Below are 21,107 nucleotides of genomic sequence, written 5' to 3'. Positions count from 1 at the left end.
CGTGGGGGGCTCAGGGCCAGCTTTAGCGAGTGCCCAAGGGCAGGGGGAGCTGCCACCATGTGACAGCCTGCCAAGGTGCCCCAAAACTGATGCCTTGTCCCCGGCATTCAAATGCTTGTACCGGGCTCTGGACCCTGTTTTGTTGCGCGTAGGCTGGAGCGTGCTGGGGACTCATCCAGCCTGCTGCCAGTGGTCCAAAGCAATAGTGGGCACGTTAGCCATCACTGGAACATTTGGAACCACGGTGCTGTGCACACTATTCCCAGGTCAGACAATAGGTTTGAATTTGATAGGTTTGGAAGCTTACGCCAATTTATGCCATTTTATGGTATTCTGAGTGATCAGGGTTCCAACCCTAAGAGGTTTCCAGGCACCCAGAATACCTTTTTATTTTGGGTAAATCCTCGGGATTTTTAAGGGTCTCAGGACACGGCAGATTAACTACTGCATGGTGTAATTTCAGTTCCTTTTGTTTATTAATAAGATTAATAATAATCACTTGTTTGAACATAATTGCTTTTGGAGTGATTTACCCATTTAACATGCACTTAATGCTCGAGATACCAATTCTTAATGTTTTTTCCCAGAAATGTTAAGCATAAATGAGAAAGACTATCGGGGAAATTTTCTTTCAAGGTAATAAGGGTCAATCAGGATCCCATTAAGTAAATAACAGTTATTTGTGTGTTTGGGGTTTCCTTAAAGAGAAAGCAAGATCAAATCCATTTTACAGCCATATAAATATTAAGGATTTGTCTTAATGCTTTTAATAGTATTTTTGATGCCATGACAGGAACAAAGAACTACTTAAATTGCATTTCACATTGCATTTAAACTATGGAAACATGTTGAAAGATTATTTAATGTCCGTAGTAAAGTCATATTATCATCAGAATAAAATGATGTAGTTTGATTTTGAATTTTTTGTGTCTCATCGTCCACAAGAGAAAACTCATAGAAATATTTCTGCCTCCTGCTCTCCCCTATGTCCAGCCATGAATCTGCTTCAAGACCACCCCGTACCTACCTTCCCCCAAATTCCCAGTCCTCACCCAGGAACAGCTTAACCAGAGCTTTGCAATTAGTGATTCAGCCTTCAGGGAACAGAGAATGTAACTTTTGCAGTCCTGTGGAATTCAAAATCATTCTTTTGCTCCCAAAAAATTACACGTATTTGTTTAGCTGGTTGTTTTACTAGGTCTGCCCTTTCAACTTGAAGGAACAGTAGAGCAAAGGAAAGTAGGGATGGGATGTAGTTGGAAAATATTATGATCAAGGCCAGGAAGCCTTTTTTTTTTCCCCAAGGTTTTTTCCAAACTCTGATTAAATTGATGTTGTATGTGGTGTCAAAAACCAGAGAATTAAGGATACTTAATTCTCAGAAAATTGTCAAAAAACCCACAGAGAAGTAAGGAATCTCCGTTAAATACCGAGCAGGTATTTGTTAGAGCCAGACCTGTACCTGTCGTGGGTTCCCTTTTCCAGCCTATTCCTGCTCGTTAGTTTAATTCACAACTTCGTTTGATGGCGTTTCGTCTGAGGGCTGAATAATGTGGGCTGGAGCCCTCGGGCTGGCAGTGAGCAGCAGGGGTGGCTCTCCTCTGTGCTCCTGCCTGGTGGCTGCTGCACATCACCGCTTTTGGCTCTGGTACTACTTGGTGCCTTAAACGGCTTGGCCTTTCCGGCCATCTGTGCGCATGTCCTGCCCGGTGCAAAAGCAAGGGAAGCTGAGGAAGACCAGTAAGTAGGTAGCAGAAAAGAACACTGTCATCTTACTGACTGCTGTCGTGGTCAGCGAGCGGCGTGGGGATTAACATCAAACGTGGCAAACTTCTGGCTTAGTGTCAAAGGCTGGCCTACCTGTACAGCGAGGAAGAGGAGTGCAGTGGTAAAATAGTCGTGTCTTTCTAAACTGAATGAGAGAGCTTGGGAGAGCCTTTGCTGAACCCAGAGTTGCGCGTGCCTGGAATCATCCCGCCATGCTTTTCGGGTACCTGGAAATCCACAGAAATACTTCAGAGACCCGTGTCAACTGTTAAGGGCTGTTTACATGTGCCAGAAACCAATTTCCAGCTCTGCTGATTAATGCGCTTCTAGCAGCCTTCACTGCGCCTTTTTTATTTTTAAACTTCTAAAATTGTTATGTTATGCTGCTGTTACTTAAAAATGTGGTGTAACTCATGAGCATTCAAAAGAATGTTAATTGTTTATGAAATGCTTTCAGATTCTGGTTAAAGACATTCTGAAGGTGTATATTTTCATTATAAGTAATTTACAAAATAGTTTTGTTATAGTTTGATCATAGTTTGCTAACTATTAAGTATTAGATTCATTCACGTTGGGCTGAAAAGATGTTTGTAGCCGTGGGCATTCCCCCACCTGGCTGACTCCGCTCTGTAGGTGTGCGTCATGTCCTGCGCTCGCGGGAGGGCAGGCAGTGGTTTTTGTTAAGCTTGTGGCTTCACTGGAGCCCCGTAACTTGGTTTTAGGTTCATCTTCAAAACTCTAACAATGCTTTGCACTTTGAGCTGTGCAAATCCATCTTCTGTGGTACCACTAGTCATTTGTAAAGTTCAGTGTCATACAGCATGCTCATTATTTCTTAATGACATACATGGATGGCAGCAATACATCCCAAATTTTTTTGTCTGTGTTAAAAATTGCTTTTTTCTTCACTGTTCCTAAAAGAAGAAAGAAAAGCAGTGTAAGTAGTTGATAAACAGAAGAACTGGCTTGAAAGTTTTCATACCTTTTATCTCAAATTACGCACTGAGAAATGGGAACGTTTTGGCTGCTGTACTTGGTGCACGGTGGGTTTCATTAGGTGACCTATGGCATACATATGTAGAGGGCATGTCTTTAAATTTCGTTTTTGTTTCGATAATGTTGGAATATCAAACTGCCAAATAGCTGGAATAATCTGTGTTTGTGATTCTCTCTCTGATAGGCAGTTCCGTATTCCAGGGAGTTCAAACAGAAATATGACTATTTCCGGAAGAAGTTAAAGAAACCAGTGAGTAGAAACATGCAGCTTTGCGTTCGAGTCAATTAACGCTATGTCTGGGAGAAACAACAGGCTGTCCCAAGTCTGGATCTGGCACAAGCTTCTAGTGCTGCTCTTCTGTGAAAAAAAGTATTTTCAGTAACACATTTAATTTAACGTAAGAGAGCACCCGGTGTTAGCTTGCACGTGATGGTGGAACAGCCTTGGCAACACCAGCTGGAGTTTGGAGAGGGACTTGCCAGTGTCTTTACCCACTTATTGATAGCTCCTTGAATTCTCGCCTGGGTTTGGCCCGTGACTGTGCACAGTAAGCTCTTGAGTTGTCAGTAAAAAGCAAACCTTCTGAAATGGTTATTTCAAGTCAATTTTATCGGGAAAACTATACATGCCTGCAACCAGTCCTGTTTATCCGTTCATCCAGTCTTCTTTCTGGAAATTCCTTGCTCAGTTCTCTCCTGTCTTCTCTGTCTTTAGCTCCCTGGGCAAAATCCTACTGGGCGTTAGCTCCTTCCCATTTAGACAGAACTTCTGAAACATTTTGGCAGCCCCGTTCTCTTTTGTTTACATCTTTGCAGTTGAGGTCTGTTGTGTGTCTGGTACTGTAGGTGTTCTTGTTGTGAAACTGTCCTGGCCTTCACAGGTATGAGAGTAAAGCGGTTGCGAAGTCTTATGCATTTGTTACCTTTTTAAGTTAAAATGCCCTTAAAATAGAGCCTAGTAATAGCAATCATTTTCTCACTTTTTTGGTTGTTTGTTTGTTACTTCTCCTGTTGTTTTCATTATTTTGTCAAATATGATAGAAATCTCTGAACCGCTGTACTGGAACGTACCTAGTTCACCACATGCTATCAACCTGTAGGCTTACAGAGCACTGGAAAACAAAAACAAGGGGAAACTTGACCTATCGGTTGTCTAATCTGTCATTTAGTTGTTACCACTGGTCAGTAATTTGCCTGAAGACTTACTTATTGAGACTAACAAGTATAATACAATCTCCTTTCGCATAGGCTGACATACCGAACAGATTTGAGATGAAGCTACACAGAAATAATATTTTTGAGGAGTCCTACAGAAGAATCATGTCCGTGAAGAGACCTGATGTACTAAAAGCCAGACTCTGGATTGAATTTGAGTCAGAAAAAGGACTTGACTATGGAGGTGTGGCCAGAGAATGGTTTTTTCTCTTGTCCAAGGAGATGTTTAACCCTTACTATGGTCTCTTTGAATATTCAGCAACGTAAGTGTCCATTCGATTCTTTCCATTCCTAAGCGATATACATTACATTTTGCATAAGAGCCATAGTTACACTGGAAAGTAGTTAGAGCGTCCTTCCTGGTGTGTCGGTATGCACCCTTCTGAGCCAGATCTCGCTGTTCTCTGCTATCATTTCTTACTTGCTCTTCAGAGAAGCTTTCAAATTCACGTTGACATCTCTTTTTTAAAAAAATCATTACTAAGACAATATTCAGTGTTGCCTTTCTTGCAGCAAAACTGCAATTTTTGAGACTAGTAATAGTGAAAGGAGCGATGTCAGACAAAAGATTCTTTTTATGCCCTCCCTTAGATTGTAAACACCTGCCGTCCAGAATTACAGTGCTGCTTTACAATTAGCTCATAAAACACCTGCTCAGTTACATTTCAGTAGTTACACAGCAGTGGCCTTACAGAAGTTTTATCCAATTTTAAAATCTTTGAGCGATCCATTAGTGTAATTGAGAGAGCAAGTCGCTTGCCTGAAGTCCATTTGGTTTAATATGCTGTATGTAATTCCACATTGCGAGGGCGGGTTTCTTAATTGCAGGCAATAGTTTTGATGTTTATCCATCGATATCAAGCTCTCTCCTTTCTCTAAGAAGTGTCGAATAGATTGTAAAGTAGATGAACAAAGACTGCACAAGGAGTTCTCGTGCGTTCGTGTCTCAGAAAAGACACCTTCTGCTGTTGAAGGGAAACGCAACTTAACGCTGGGGAGCCTAGGAAGCCTGTGTCTTAACAGAGTTCACTGGATAAACATTTGGTTGGAAATATTTCCACTTACGGGTATAGGTCACTGCAGATATTCTGAGTACAATGTTATTTCATTTTAGGTTCAGAAATCTAACTAGTTATTTTAAGAGATAAGAAAAAAAAATCTACTTAAAACCCCTATATCTTGCTTCACAGATTAAGAATATACTACAAATTAAAAATACACTAATGTCTTATTGTGACACACATTTTCACACAAGTCTTAATGCTTTTTGACCCAGTTAAAACATCTTAGTCCTTCGACAGTTTTTCCAGTATCCTGGGGGTTAAGAATATCTCAGAGATGATCTCTAGTAGGTTTAGTTTAAGATGCTAGTAAGAAAACATTCCTTATCCTCGCAGGGTTGGACCATGGGTCTGTACTTCATTCCGCTTCAGTACCTTCAGATATTTCAAGAACTAAAAGCAACTACTGCAAAAGAGAATCCTAACATTTTAAGCCCTGAAATTTGGCTGGAAAGAGTGAATACTGAAGCCCAGCAGAAGGGATAACTTAGCTGAAATTCTCGTTCCACTGAAGCCGATGGCAAAATGCTGCTGCTCTCAATGATGCCAGGCTTTTGTCCTTTGGAGAGGTTAACACAGCGCTCTCACTTGCCACAGGTGGAACCCTGTCGCCCCACAAGCAGTAGTTTTATTTACCTTTGTCAAATAATCATTCTGGTCGTGGCCAGACAGACGCGCTCAGGTCAGCCCAGGCACAGACTGTCCGATACTTGTGTCGAGGAACAACCGGGTAAATGACATTATTACACTCTTGCAAAAATGAACAGGAAGGAAATGGCCCTAAGCTCAAATTATTTATTAAGATATCTGAATATATCTGTTTATTTAACGACTTGGTTATTTAGATTTTTTTTTTTCTTTCCCCAAAAAAGGGACAACTACACACTTCAGATTAATCCTAATTCAGGTCTTTGTAATGAAGATCATCTGTCGTATTTCACATTCATTGGTCGGGTTGCTGGTCTGGCAGTGTATCACGGGAAGCTGTTGGATGGTGAGTTACTACACTGGCTACGTTACTGTTTCTGGATTTTTATTAAATGAAATAAGTCACTTCAATAATTCATATGCTTTAGAGCATAGTACTTGTGGAGACAAAGCATGAGAGAAAAGTAACAGAACTGGAACTGTTGGAGATTGCATTCCTGATGTGAATGGTGGTTCAAAAATTATAGTGTCTTACCCACAAATAAATTTCATATAAATTTTTGCTACTTTCTCCACTCGTGTTAAAACTACAGAATAAGCATTGCTAAATAATCACTATCCCTAAAAGAAAATCACTAAATTTCTATCAGCCGTTTCCATGCAAACCTGCAGCCAAAGCAGTTGTGTGCCTGTCAGTTGCAGCGTGTTTTGATCTGTAAAATTACTACTGAGTGATTTAATGAGAAAGTATGATTTCTGCTGAACTTTGGAATCCCACAAGAAGCAAGCAAACATTGTAACCTGACTGCATTTTATTTAGCGGTAGTGCAGCAGAGGAAGCTCTCCATCCGGTTTTTCTAGCATCTCCTGGGAGAGAAGAGTGGCAATGGATGAGAGTACCCCGAGCTCAGCTCCCCTCTCTCGTGTCTCTCTGCCACCAGTGTTAGAGTGTTTAATGGCATACGGTAATTAATGGCATAATTCTTCTGATTGAAAAATTGGGCTTGCTTTGCCTGAATAAGAAACGAGCCTGCTGCGTTAACTCGAGCGGTTATGGCGCCGTTACTTTCAGGAGGTCTCTCTCTTGCCGGCACTGGGAGAATACCGTGGTGTGTTCCCCTTGAGCAGTCGTGTCGTTATTGGAGGGAAAATGCAGAAGAGCGGAAGTAACACTCTTGCCTCTCCCTTAGGCTTCTTCATCAGACCTTTTTACAAGATGATGCTGGGGAAACCGATAACTCTGAAAGACATGGAGTCAGTGGTAAGATAACATTTAAGCCGTATCGGCATTAGCAATGACGTGGGGTTTTTCCTCTGGGGAAATTTATGAGAGCCAACAATTCCAGTAACCTGCATGGTGGAAAACACAAGGTCACGTTGCAACTACTTTAGAAGGATATGTATGTAGTTTTTTAATAAAAGAAATTTTCCCTGCTAGGACAGCTGTTTCGGCACGGGTGCGGTAACAGTGGTGAGAGGGCCAAGAGTGATGAACAGGCCAGAAAGAACTGCCCCATAAGCTGTCTAACTATGCTTTCGCTTCTTCCACTGGGTCAGCTCTCTCCCTGCTAGAGGAGCACCCCCGCCCAGCCCTACAGCTTTCTTCTCAGGCTGTGGAGCAGGAAGAGGGGGATGCGAGGGCTCAGTTCTGTCCTGGCAACACGGGAGGTTCCCCACAGTGCTGGGAGGAGAAGGGCTTCTCTCCAAAACACGCTTCATGAATACAGCACAACTGATGCCCTTCCGTCTGTTTTGGTTTTGTTCCCTGCACACCCGCTATTTTCACACCTTCAGCATTAATTGCAATCAGGTACTTTCACGTTTGGCACTGCCTGGGAGAAAAACAAATTGTTGTACGAGGTAGTAAGCTCTAACTTTGTATTGTAAAATGAAGGGCAACGGCAAATAGGATCCTGCAGGTGCCTCATCTAGACGTGTAGGGGCCGGTATTGAAACACGGGACATTTCAGATACATCCGGTAGCTAAATACTGATGGCTTCTGTTAAGTTAACAGGATGATACTCGGTTTTGTCTTTTAACCAAATAGATATGTAGAGTCAGTTTATTGTGTTGTATGATAATGCAGTTACAAGTCAACTAAGAAAAGTGACATGAATCTAAAAATACAGCATCTAAGAAAAATACAGATGAGTAAAGTAATCGGCCTTACCCTGCTTTGCAGTAGCTGCGCAAATAATTGAGTTCTCACCTTTCCAGTCCCTTTGGAGTTCTAGTTTTAAATGTTTTTATTTGTTCAATTTAAAGTTAAACTGTACATTTAATGTTCACGTTTTCAAACTTTGTTTAATTCCAATTCCTGTAGGACAGCGAATACTACAACTCTCTGAAGTGGATCCTGGAAAATGACCCGACAGAGTTGGATCTCATGTTTTGCATAGATGAGGAAAACTTCGGACAGGTATGTAAAGGTTATCCCAAAAGTTTGTATTTCCATCTTATTATTGGTTATTGCCAAAAAATAAATAAATAGCGAACGTTACCTCGTGGTTGGGAACTTGATGGGGCCTGTTGAATGTTAGTGATGGGTATAGGCAGACGACGAGTATTTCAAAACGGACGCACACAATGGACTGTCAGGAACGTTGTGATCCTCTTCTCGGCGCTTACTACTTTTTTCCTGAAGCAACCTAAGTTTTGTCAGTTACATGGAAAATTAGGGAGAACATTAAAGCCACAGGATGAAAAGCTTCTGTAATACTGAGTTGTTTGTGGTAATTTTCATTGTCTTCTGTTCTGTAATGATTTAGCTTCAAATTATTGATAGCCTTGCACTGCCAGCTTTCGCTTCTGCTGGCAGGAGTTTGTTTTCTGACTCAAAGCATAAATCAACTTACTTGGAGATACTTTCTGCTCTCCTCCTGCCTCTTCAGTACCTCAAATAGCTAATGCTGGCATTATCAGCAAGATGGATGTTTGTTCGATTTACAGTAGACGCGTCTGATTCCAGACGAGATTAATATCTTAGCTGCCACCCTTCAGCAGGGCAGCGCGGTGTAGGCCACTGCTGGAGGGTGACACGGAATTAAAAGAAGTTGCAGACTGTCCGGGGGCGTTTGTGCTCTCGGGGAAACTACAGACTGGTGTTACACATCGCTGCAGCTTGAGGTGCACTGGCTCATTCCTCAGTTTACTTTTTTATTACATCTCCCCTCTGTTGTTTCTGTGTGTCGTGGGTGCAAAGTAACTAATGGCCTTTATGATTTCTTTTGTCTTGAACATGACGTTCACTTGTAAAATGCTCCTCAAGGAAAGTGGATTTTGTGAGAAATGTGTCTTAAAATAATGTTGTGTTTTGGTTTGGTTTTTTCTCTTTTGAAATACAGACATATCAAGTCGACCTGAAGCCAAATGGGTCCGAAATCATGGTAACAAACGAAAACAAAAGGGAGTACATTGAGTATGTATATATTTATGGAATTTATCGTGACAGTTGTACTTGTCTTAGAATTCCCCTTACTGCGATTGCTGTAGTTTGTGCCGTGCTAAATCATCAGAGAACCTTTTGAAGGAAAATCTTACCGTTAACATTGTTTGTACCCTAATCCTTAGAAAGTGTGGATTTTAACCTTTACTGTTCTCTGAATTACACTGCCGAGGGGAGTCTGTGAGCTGACGGGAAACTCTTTTCTGGAGGGGCAGGCAGAGGCACAGTGAGGAAGGACATCATCTGTATCAGGAACAATCATTGTCTAAGAGAATCTGCTGTGCGGGAGAGGTTTGTGCGCCCAAGCTGCTGGCTGAGAAGGGCTGGCTCCTGCCGGCCGTGCTCGGCGAGCGCAAGGAGCCACAGGGGCTGTGCCCACTTCCCTGCCGCAGAGCCCAGCGGAACCAGCTCTGCCTCGCACGTCGCCAGAGCAGGGATGAGTTTCTGCCCTGGGATTTAGCGTCCCGGCTGAGCTGCGGGGCGGCAGAGTAGAGCTGGAGGAGGGGTGGAGACCTGAGCGCCCGGCCGGAGCTGGGGAACGGAACGGGGCGTCTGGTGGAGCAAGTCCGTGTTTGCTGGCCATTGCGGCCTTCACTCAGGGCAGAACCGGGGGCTCTGCCAGTGTGTAAGCCCTCCCCTAAGGGGAGAACTTGGGGCTTGCTTGGGAATCTGCTCGGCAGTGTTGTGGTACAGAGGTTTGGCTGTAATGGTGGAACTATAAGAGTTTCTGCTTTTATGACTATTATTTTTTTCCGTTACTTTGTGTGTAATATATTTGCACTGTCAGCTCTTTAATTTTTCAGGTATATATTTCTTTCAGTTTTCAGATGCAAAATATTAGGCATCATAAACTTCTTTTATCTCTACCGTACCATACAGTGCAGAAACAAAAAGCCCTTTGAAAATGCGCAGGCAAAAATTCCGAATTGCGTTAGGTTTACATCTAGATAATTCTTTCATGTCTAGTCACAGTATTTTTATAACTTTAGTGTGCTCTCATTTGGAAATGATTCATGCAACTTAAAGTTTTCAAATATTTTTCCTCAGAATTCCCTTATGGCAGAAGTAGTCTAGTTGTTAGGCTTCAAAAAAACCCCAAACAAACCACCAAACGGCAGGAAGGGTCAGAAATGTCGTTTTATTTTTGCCTCTCTGTCCGCACATGGAAATGATGCGTTCTCCCACACGCGTAGCACTTCCAGGATATCATCCGTATGAGCAACAGTCAGTGTCCGCTAGAGAATCTGCTGCTTTGTTTGCACGAGTTTGGTATGTAATGTTTATTGCAGAAACGAAGGAAAACAGATAAATGGACTAAATAGCTGCTAATTAAAAATCAGTGTTATTTCTTTAATCGTTATGAGAAGGTGACACTAGGAATTTTCTAGTAAGTGTTGAACATTACACCGTGTTGTAATGCCACCTTTGGAAATTCAGCTTACGTAACAATGGCCAATAGTGGAACAAAAATAGAGTAAATAAAATTAACTCCTTGATTTTCCTGAGACCCCCATAAAGGAAAGAGCCTTTTCCAAAGCACGGCTCAAAGTGCCCAAGTTCAATTGCAGCAGACCCGTTCTCCTGCTCGTTACGGGGACCAGCCCGCGATGGCAGTACTGTGAGTGACGGCAGTGCCACTGAGTGACGGCAGTGCCGGTGATGGCGGTGCCGGTGAGTGATGGCAGTGACGGTGGTGGCAGGGCAAGTGGGTGATGGCAGTGCCAGTGATGGCAGTGACGACGGTGGCAGTGCAAGTGGGTGATGGCAGTATCATTGAGTGATGGCAGTGCTGGTGAGCGATGGCAGTGCCGGTGATGGCAGTGTCATTAAGTGACGGCAGTGTTATTGACTAACCCGCAGTGTCATTGAGTGACGGCAGTGCCAGTGATGGCAGTGGCGGTGAGTGATGGTAGTGCAAGTGAGGGATGGCAGTGCTGGTGGTGGCAGTGTCAGTGAGTGACAGCAGTGCCGGTGATGGCAGCGTCGGTGAGTGATGGCAGTGCCAGTGATGGCAGCGTTGGTGAGTGACGGCAGTGCCAGTGATGGCAGCGTTGGTGAGTGACGGCAGTGCCAGTGATGGCAGTGTTGGTGAGTGACGGCTGTGCTGGTGACAGCAGTGTCGGTGAGTGATGGCAGTGTCGGTGAGTGATGGCAGTGCTGGTGAGTGATGGCAGTGTCGGTGAGTGACGGCAGTGTCAGCAAGTGTCGGCAAGTGACGGCAGTACCAGCGATGGCAGTGTTGGTGAGTGATGGCAGCGCCAGTGATGGCAGCGCCAGTGATGGCAGCGCCAGTGATGGCAGCGCCAGTGCTGGCTGCTGGCAAAAACCGGCCAAATCCGCACAGGCTCTTCAGTTTTCGTCTCAAGCTTCCTCTGTTTCCCTGCCTAGCAGAATGTAAAATAATAAACTCGGCTACGTTTGCTGGCAGTTTTAATTAGTGCCTCTTCAAAGGGGAGAAAACATTGTAATGGCTCCATTCGTGCAAATTAGGAGTAAAACGCTGCTCAGGTTCCGTGACACGGGAGCGCGGTTGGGCGGGGCCTGAAGCTGTAAATGAGAACCAGAGCTGTGAGGGTGGCTGAAATCTCTCCGCCACGTCGTTCGCCATCGCCTGCTGAGTGCGCTTCTCTGTCTGTGTCTTACAGCCTGGTCATCCAGTGGAGGTTTGTGAACCGAGTTCAGAAGCAAATGAATGCTTTCCTGGAGGTAAGGTTCCCTCCCTGCTTTTCTTTTCCCCCCGCGTATTTTGTTTTAATGCAGACTTGTTATTCATCCGCGTCTGCGCCAAGGGATGGGAGGCGTTGCACAACCGCACACAGTCTGCAATGCTTCTCTTTTGCGTTTGTACGGCTTTACCTTGTATAAGAACATGTATACAACAGTATGTAATCTTTCCCTTAGGAGAGTAAGGTCGTTCTCTTTCAAGCTTAAATTATTGGAGCTTGAAATAATTTAGCGATTAATTTTTTTAATGAGGGAATCCCACATCAGCTACTCTGTGTTTCATTTTCAAAACCCTTCTTTGTTCTCTGTCATTTACTGAGGTTCCCTGAAGCCAAAGATCCCCCCGTTAGATAAAAACTTAATTTTACATGGTGTGAGAACTGTAATTTTGCGTTGCTTTCTTTCAGGGATTCACAGAACTTCTTCCCATTGATCTGATTAAAATTTTTGATGAAAATGAACTCGAGGTGAGTTTGTTTAATTGACACCCAGAGCCAACAGATCACAAGAAGACGCGCTGTGTTCTGGGCTCGTCATTCGCCACTTACTCATCCTGAGCGAATTTGCAGACAAAGATGTTTTGCTTATAGGGGGAAATGAAATTTTTCTCCCAAATTAACAAATCTACTGATCACTAAAAGCACAAAAAACCCATAATTATTCAGGGAGGTGGTTGAGTACGTGCGTATAAAAGCATGTCAGTAGCTTACTGAATTAATGCCATTATGCCTATAGCAGCCATATTTTGAGCAAAACAACATAAAAGATGGTGGCACACAAAGCATATGTGCGTTAGAGGGTACAGTGGTTCTCCAGGAAAAGGAAATATTTTTGGGGAACTCTCCCGAAGAGAAGCTCAGGCTCTGCTTTAGGTTTGCATTTCTGTTAGCACGGCTGGGCTGGCGGAAGGGCCGGGTGGCAGCGGGGGGAGCGCTCGCGTGACTCACTGCCATCCCCACTCTCCCTGCGCAGTTACTCATGTGTGGCCTTGGCGATGTCGACGTTAACGACTGGAGACAACATACAATCTACAAAAATGGTTACTGCCCGAATCATCCCGTTATCCAGTGGTTCTGGAAGGTAATACTGGTCACTGCTTCTCTGTCTGTTCCTCTGTCGGGCTTCTCTGACTGGTCCTAAAAGTGAAAGTTTGTGTGTTGTTTTGTGGGGTCCGTTACGGAATCTTTTTTCTTCATGAAAAGAAGCAGACCGAAGGTGGGAAGTCTGGATCCTGGGTTTTATCTAAAGCGTCTTGCACTATTCATGCAGTAAAATACTTCTATGAAAAGTGTGCATCCCCAGAAAAACGACAAAAATATTTTTTCCCGTAATAGCTGTGGATTTTTCGAAGGGGTGTCTGGTTTTCTTAAAAATACTGGAATCTTACAGCTTCGTGTATGCACTTCAAACTCTGTGTCTGGGTGTCTCGCCTCCTTGTCCTGACCAGGGGTGAGGCACGTCCGGACGATGTACTTGTATCGGTCCCCGTGGTGATACGGCCCCAAGAGGCTCGGTTCCGAGTGGCGGCTACTGCAGCACCGACCCGATTTTCTGTGAACTTTGCGGGCTCTGTCTGACCTTCACGGCTTTTGGGCCATCTCTGTTTCTCTGCCCCCCTCAGGCACGTTCACCACTGCAGTGCCCCCATTGTGCCTGCACCCCCAGTTGGGTACAGGGTGCCCGCCTTTCCCACAGCTGTGTCTGGGGCCCAGGGACAGCGGGACAAGGATGCTCCTTATTTAATCAGAGAAAAGCTGGAGTGGGACCTATATCGCATCTGCCAGAGTTACGTGTCTGTTACAGTCTAATATAGACCGTTCACTGAGGGTTTGGTTGGGTTTGTAACAAAGCCATCTCCAGCAGCGAAAGCGAGAGGAGGGTGACTGGGTGTGTTTGTCACAGGCCGTTCTGCTGATGGATGCGGAGAAGCGGATTCGGTTACTGCAGTTTGTCACCGGGACGTCACGCGTGCCTATGAATGGATTTGCTGAACTTTACGGTGAGCTCCCTTTCAGCCGCCTGCAGATATGCCCAGACCTCTGCTCAACACGCACACAAAATCCTGGGCACAAGGGAAACTTAGTGGCAGCCAACCCTTGACCCCCAGGGACCAGTTCTCCTTTGGGATGCCGAGAGCACTGGAGGAGGTGGGGGGCACACTGAGGAGTACAGTTTTGTACGCGGGGGTGTTATATAGACGCTCTCCCAGCTCCCACAGGAAAAATTCAGCTGTCAACAGGAATAATGTTCATGTCCTATGCACAATATTTTGGAATAATATTTGTGTAATAATATTATTCACATCCTATGAAGAAGAGGAGAATGCTTGTTTAACCAAGCACTTTGATTTTTAAATGTTAATGTCTGAGCTTACTTCTTTTGCATTACACATACTCTACGCAGAGGCTTTCTTGCCGGTAACTATCCCCTTCCTGTTTGCTTTAATGTAGTTTTAATTGAGAGAGCTTGTACCGGGTATTTCGTAGCAGTTGAAGAGTCCAGCCTACAAATTATGCAAACATTTAATGTTAAAAATACTATCTAGGCAGTCTCCGTAGCATCCAGCAATTTATATTTCATGTGATTTTCATTTTCAACCAGGTTCAAATGGTCCTCAGCTGTTTACAATAGAGCAATGGGGAAGTCCTGATAAACTGCCCAGAGCTCACACATGGTAAGTCATAAAAGCGTAAAATAATAGAGCTTATTCTGCCAAGAAAGGGGGAAACTGATGACTGTGCTTATCTCAAACATATTTTAGCTCTAAATCATACCGCTTTTTGTAAAAGGGGCTGCTGTGTGTGCAGGGGTGTACTCGAGGCGAGCAGCTTTGCGTGTTGATCGGCTGCACGCGGCTGTGGGGTGGGACACGCAAAGCTGCAGGCAGCAGCAAGGCTCCGCTCAGGCCCCTGCTCTTGCGGCTTCGTTTCTGAACAGCCCGTGGCTTTGCCTTCCTCTGGGCCTGTGAGAGGCTGCGTTAGCAGGGGTTCTGCAAGAAATGCAGGTGAATTAATCCAAAATAAACTCTTTCCATCATCGCCTTTCTGGTGAAGGCCTCTTAACGCTATTTTATTGTATTCCAAGTGACCCTTCCAAGGCGGGACTTTTCTTCTAGTAACTGCTGCTGTGTTAAAATGTGTGCTAGAGAGACAAGAGAGCTTTTCCCCGCTTTATCTTACACTGCGATGGAAACAATTGCTACTCACGTATATACCAAACGTTAACTCTCCTGTTTGAAGCCACAGAGTAGGCCGCTAATTGCTTTAAGCACTGGCCAATTAAACCGGCACTCTGACAAAAAGGAAGTAACATGAATCCCTTCTGCTAGAAAACTTTTCCCACATCGAATAGGTAAGAATCCCTTCACGTAAGGTACTGGCAACACGATCCAAGCGAGAGCCCGCAAAGCCCAGCAGAGAAGCACACGGCACGCGGGGGTGCTGTGCTGGGGAGAGTCCCAGAGTGACACCGAGTGTCATCCTCTCTTCAGGCTGCCGGCCCTCCCACCACAAACACCTCACGGTTCCCAGTGCCTTTCACATTAGGAGAACATTACAATCCCTACCCAATTTCCTGGGAAGCGACAAGCAAAGGTCAGAGGTGAGGACAGTCCCAGAGCAGTCCGGTGACGCCACTGAGTCCTGGCAGAGGCAGGATGGGAGCAGTTGTCCCTGTGGTGGTTCCTGCCACAACTGGGGTAGGGAAGAAAGAGCAAGAGCAATTACATTTTATGCTTTAGCAATTTATCTGTGAATGTTAAGCAGGCTCGGTTCTTTTCTGTCAGCCTGAAGGCTTTAAAAAATACAAGATGAGCAATAAACTGTCCGAGAGGGACAGTTTATGGGGTTAGCGGGGTGTAACAGGGCATACCGGAAGGAAAAATAGTGCCTCCCCTTGCAAGGCCAATACTGTGCATTGCCTCCTTTTATACTTCTTAGAAAATTATCACCTCTTCCGCTTTCCTTTTGGAAAGCTAAGAAATTGAAGGATAGCCCTGAGTGGGAAAAGCAAGACTACAATTTGTACAGATCGGGGTTGATGCTCTTTTTTTTTCCCCCTTGGTGCTGTGGTTCTGCTTCAGGTATCGCCGTGCTGCAGGTTTTACTCTCACCATCAATTTCCCTTTCTCATTTCCCATGATTTTATTTTTCCCTTGTCCTAGTAAGCGGGTATAAGGAGCTGCAGAAAGTCTGAGTTAACAAAACATCGCCACAGCCAGCCGTGCCACGTAAAGGCCCCAGACAATTCCCTAAAAATGGGAGGTCATAGTCCAGCTGACTTAATTTAATCGTAATTTATAGAATTTGCAAACGTTGAAAGAATTCAATACAAATCTTTGTCTTGATCTGTTGCAGATCAAGAACATGGCTTTTTTGAGGTCACTTTAAATTGTGCTGCATAGGAAAATTAATTTTTAGAACATTAGTACAGAATGGTGAGCTTTCTATAAAAATGATAATTCTATAGAATAAAAAGTTTCATTTAAAAAGAAAAAAGACCACCACCAAAAACCTAAACTTCAGTCCATCCTCTTTATGTTTCAATTATGTGTTAGATTTTACAGGACCTTTTCAAAACCTTTTGGATGCCTAAATTGAGAACATCTTTGCTGCGCGTTAGGAAACCAGCCCTTTGACAGAGAGATGAAATGTTTTCAGTCAGCTAAACACGGAGAGGGGTTTCTGCCACTGGGTTCTTTTCCTTTCCTAAGCGGTTCTTAAACAAGTTCCCACTTTCAGCTCTGAAAAGAAAGGAGGCAGAGCGTTATTTGTGGCAACTCCAGTGCGGGCAGGGCTGGCTTGAGAAGGCGCCTGCAGGGAGCACAAGCGCTGGTCGGGTTTGCAAAGGACACCGGAGATTGCCCCGGGTTGGGTAAAAAGAGCCGTCCTCTGCTAAGGCACCCAAAGTATTTAACGTTTTCTCTTTCATTAAAATTACGTGTGTTTTTCAATGGATTATTGGATGTTTCTTTTCCTTCTAAATTTCAGCTTTAATCGCCTAGACTTACCTCTGTATGAATCTTTTGAAGATTTGCGAGAGAAGCTCCTTATGGCAGTTGAAAACGCTCAAGGGTTTGAAGGAGTGGATTAAAACGGCGTCGGTTTTTCCCCCTTCACGCAAGTTCTGCTGCACTCTGCGCTTGCGGAACGGCCTGGGCTGACTCTGGCGGAGCAGCCGCCCGGCGCTGGCTCACGGGGCAGAGCCTCCGGCCGTGCGGCTGCCTGGGCCCCAGCGGCTGGACTGGCGGCGGCGGCTCCTCCGCCCGTTCCCCAGCGACTCCCCACAGCCCAACCCGAACTCTGATGACATTTCAGCAGGACTTACTCTATTTATGTTGTGCCTCTGTAGGCAAAGCCCTTAATAAACATTTTACATAATTTCTAATGACAATGAATGGAATTAATCATTTTACAGGTATAGTATTACAACTCATGTTTACTTTTTAATTGATTTAGACATTTTCAGATTTTATTTCATGCCAATTAAATATCATATACTTGGAAAAATGAGCATTTTTCTTAATTTCGTACCAGACTTTGATGCCAGTGTCATTTTTTCAAAGCACATTTTGAGCCTTGTGTTCCCAAACCATTAAGAAAGTAGGAGAAAGCTACGTTGGAACTTTTCTCTACGTGGGCTGTGTATCTAGAGCAACTCTCTTCATTCAGCACATAAATATTTTTCAGTATCCAGAAGTACGGACTGGATGTTGCATTTTTGTATAAATACTAGAATAGCTACAAGTCACGGGAGAATCATAACATAGCATGCCAAATCTCATCTTCAATAACAAAATTGCCTCATTTTTGGTAATACTTACGTGTATTATACAGCATTTTGGGGTAGGGTTGGCATTAACGATTTCAGGAAAAGATGCTTAACCCTGTCGTTATCTTTGTATAGTGATTCTTTTATTATCCTTTCCTCTGACTGACTGTTTGCGACAGAGGCACGATGTGATTTGGCACTATGGAAAACAGGTCTGGTTTGTCTCCTGTTTGTACACGTTTGCTAATGATAGCTAAATAACAACGGTTTTTTTGTTTGTTTCTAACTGCACCGACTCTAAAGGCACTTTATGTAACACATGGAAGTCATATCTGGTTTTTATCATAAACATTAATGTGATTATATTCTTTCTCACTGCACATGTCTTTCTGGTGCAATATCTATCAATTGTGAATTTGGCTGCTGCTGATGTATAAAAGAAAAAACACAAACAGATGTAGAGCTGAGCCTGCAGACATGTTCCTCAGCAATTGGTTTTGTGATTTATTTTTTACTTAATCACAAAGATTTATTTAATATACACTGCTATCTAATCAATTTTGTTACCTATGACATGTTGCATGCTTAAACTATAATGTCTGAGTTGCATCTCTTTTGTGACGGATTAAAAGTGAAAGATTTGCATTTGATCCACTTAAGTGAAATGGTTCCAGCACCGCCAGGGAGGTCTGCGGGGGTGGCTGAGCAACGTAACCGTCAGCTTGGGAAGCTTTGCCCACAGACTTACCCAGAGAGACGCCTTTCCCCAAGTAGCTGCCCAATGCTTATGACGCAGGATGACACCGCGTGCCAGCACAGTGTCACCTCATTGCCAACAGCTTCCTCGGCCCTGCCCTTGCCCCCTCCCCGGCCCCCCCAGCAAGTGCCGGCTGCACCCGAGAAGGAAGAGCCACACTGCTGAGCCTTGAAGCCGTGATCCTGCAGCTGGAAGGGCTGCTGGAGAGAAGCCTTCAGCAAGTGGTGTGTGCTGATGAAGTCTGAAGCCCTAAGAGGTGCGTGAGGAAGGTTATTCCATTATTTGAACACGGGTCAAGATCCATTTTCTATCGAGTAAGTTCCTGACATTCCTTCCTGACCTTTTACATTGGCTGAGTGAGCTGGGACAGGAGAGAGTGGACTGCATCTGAGCGGAGACGCACTGGGGGAAGTAGGAATGAGGGAAATCCAGGTATTTCCACTGACCTGCAGCGTGTTAAGCACAGCTGGTTGTGACGTGGGCTCCTTTGAGGGAACTCTCATACTCCAAAACTTGCTTCCGTTCTGCCTTCAGCTGGTGGATTTTGGTGTGGTTGGAGGCTCTGTTCGTGCCGGTACCGTAAGAGTCCTGAGGCTGCTTTGGTTGTGAAGCGTCGGCGTGACCTCGTGTACAGTGGAGGGCGGTAACCTAGGGGTAGTGCAGCAGAGGTAGAGACACAGAGGTGAGGTCAGGTCAAGTTTAAGAATCTGCCATTTCTCTTGTGATCTTGCCTTGGTCCCTTCCCTCCCCTCACCGTTGGCGTCTGAAACAGGTTTACTAATACTTGCCAACATCAAAGGCCTTTCAGCCACCTAGAATTATGCAGTAACATCTGACTAGAAGGGACATTTTTGCTGTTGGGATTCTTTTTCTTTGAAAAAAATTTGGAATGACAGCCTAACATGGCCTCAGAGCCACTCCTACTCAGATCCCCTTATCTCACAAAAGCATTCATTAGGTATTAAAACAGAGAGGTGAATTCCACTGTATGAACTGTAATTAACACACACTTGGACTGTTGTCGTTTACTTTAGAGAGAAGGGTTTTCATTTTTAGGCAACAGTTTAACATTACGAGGAAGCCCTTGTCTCCCCCGAGGGACGCCATCAGGGTGGCAGCTTGGCGTGCAGCATGGCAGGAGTCAGGACTGAGCTTGGGCAGCACTGACAGCGAGCCCCAATGCGCAGTGCCCGGACGGACTCGTACAGCTCAGGTTGAAATTAGTGCTATTTTGGCTGTCTTGCAATTAATGCAAATAAATAACTACATAAATGCTATCTGTGCCTCTTGCACCCTGGACTCCGCAGCCACGGCTCTGGCCTGCATTGCAAAGCTGCCATCGCTGCAGCCCCAGCGCAGCCCCACGCACAGTCGTCCCCGGTGGCTGTTGTTTGGTCAGCGCTCAGTGAAGGTACCGTTCCTGCCAGCCCGGGAAACACACCGGTTAAGCCAGCTCCTTATTTTGGTTAAGCTCCTCTATGTTATGACAAAGGCCAGGCCATTACCTTCAGTTTTGCAATAAGCTGCGCGGGTAAGTGGCATTAGCTGTGCCAAGTAGCAGATGCGGAGGAAATGGCTTCTCTTTTTCAGGGCTCTTAACACAAAGCTGTAGTGCTGTAACTGACAGCCTAAGCTGGATCCAGCCTTGCCATCCTAGGGATCCCTCTGGAGCTCCTGAAGCTACGTTTCGAGGAATCTTTTCTAGGAAAAGAAGTAGCTAAATGTCATTTACCCAAAAACACCTAAAACACAAAGCAACTAACAGTCCGCTGGGAGTCTCGTACCACAGCGTTGTGCCTTTCTCACCACAGTACGTACACCGCTGTAACAACAGTTCAGCCCGTTCCCCGCAAAGTCGCCCAACAGTATTTTAAAAGGTTCTATTCAGCTACTTTTTTTTGTTAATAAATGGCAATCAATCATAAGGGTGGTACCTAAACCATTGTTTGTTTGCTCTCAAGAAGCCTTAATGCTTCTTGAGCATTCATAAATGAATGAATACATTATTTATGAATTAAAACATTCATAAAAATTCTAGTCAGAACGCGGGGCCTGCAGCTGTCACCTCCTGGTCACGTTAGGCTTACAGATCCGGGCCCTGTATGGGTCCCATGAACTCCTGCTGGCCAGCCCAGCTGCTGGAAACTGCTGCCTTTCATTTGTCCGTCCAAAAGTAACAACAAACCCACAACCCTCCGTTACCACAAGATTTACCTTCTTTCTGCCCGCGCGAGTTCCCTGCTGGCGTGCGGGGTGAGGGGTGTGCTGCTAAGCGGGCAGAGGAGGCTGTGGCAGCTGCCCAGGCAGCCAGCGCCTGTCCCACATCCGAGGGACACAGCGATGGTGCCACCCGCTCAGCCCTGTGCGGCCGGGAATCCCGACTGCAGCAGCCCCCGGTAATGCAGTCCCGGTGCTTTGGGGGAGCACGTACACCACAGTGAGGGGCCGGCAACTGTGAGCACTGGGGAGCCAGAGCCTTAGACTGCAGATTTAAGAGTTAAAAATAAGCGATCGTACCCATGTCATTGCAAGGGCTAATTATCAGTATGTATAAAACACATCAGTTACCAGATTGGACATCTTAATGCATAGATTTTCTTATCTTTTTAATAAATAAAAACGTTTCCTTTTGTAGGTAAAATTACACCAACAAAGAAAAAGCCCTACAGTCTTCACCCATCGGTTCGGATGTTGCACTAAGCAGCAGGGCACATTTGCAATGCG

General features: G+C 44.8%; 2 protein-coding genes across 32 annotated transcripts in view; one reads left to right on the top strand and one right to left on the bottom strand.

Annotated features, from left to right (window-relative positions):
- NEDD4L (NEDD4 like E3 ubiquitin protein ligase) overlaps window positions 1–18,276 on the top strand; it is a 164,776-nt gene extending 146,500 nt beyond the window's left edge. For all 23 annotated transcript variants that reach the window (XM_074570982.1, XM_074570981.1, XM_074570980.1 and 20 more), the window contains 12 exons: window positions 2,948–3,013; window positions 4,012–4,241; window positions 5,912–6,033; window positions 6,878–6,948; window positions 8,012–8,107; window positions 9,033–9,106; window positions 11,779–11,839; window positions 12,265–12,324; window positions 12,830–12,937; window positions 13,760–13,856; window positions 14,459–14,531; window positions 16,846–18,276. In XM_074570982.1, the coding sequence (XP_074427083.1) occupies window positions 2,948–3,013; window positions 4,012–4,241; window positions 5,912–6,033; window positions 6,878–6,948; window positions 8,012–8,107; window positions 9,033–9,106; window positions 11,779–11,839; window positions 12,265–12,324; window positions 12,830–12,937; window positions 13,760–13,856; window positions 14,459–14,531; window positions 16,846–16,948 (1,161 nt within the window). In that variant the 3' untranslated portion in view covers window positions 16,949–18,276. The remainder of the gene's footprint in view (window positions 1–2,947; window positions 3,014–4,011; window positions 4,242–5,911; window positions 6,034–6,877; window positions 6,949–8,011; window positions 8,108–9,032; window positions 9,107–11,778; window positions 11,840–12,264; window positions 12,325–12,829; window positions 12,938–13,759; window positions 13,857–14,458; window positions 14,532–16,845) is intronic.
- ALPK2 (alpha kinase 2) overlaps window positions 10,252–21,107 on the bottom strand; it is an 86,138-nt gene continuing 75,282 nt past the window's right edge. For 2 of the 9 annotated variants that reach the window (XM_074570957.1, XM_074570952.1), the window contains one exon: window positions 19,560–20,084. Coding sequence is in view for 1 of the 9 variants with exons in the window: in XM_074570952.1 (XP_074427053.1) it covers window positions 20,012–20,084 (73 nt within the window). In the remaining 8 variants the exon portion in view is untranslated. Of the gene's footprint in view, window positions 14,847–15,422; window positions 15,550–16,424; window positions 16,599–18,666; window positions 19,032–19,559; window positions 20,085–21,107 lie in introns of those variants that run through there. The other 7 variants (XR_012585000.1, XR_012584998.1, XR_012585001.1 and 4 more) reach the window with 7 other exon arrangements.

Source organism: Larus michahellis, chromosome Z (genome assembly GCF_964199755.1).
Source record: "Larus michahellis chromosome Z, bLarMic1.1, whole genome shotgun sequence".
Taxonomy (NCBI): Eukaryota; Metazoa; Chordata; class Aves; order Charadriiformes; family Laridae; genus Larus; species Larus michahellis.
Note: the sequence above shows the minus strand (reverse complement) of the source record. Positions and strands in the feature narration are given on the sequence as shown.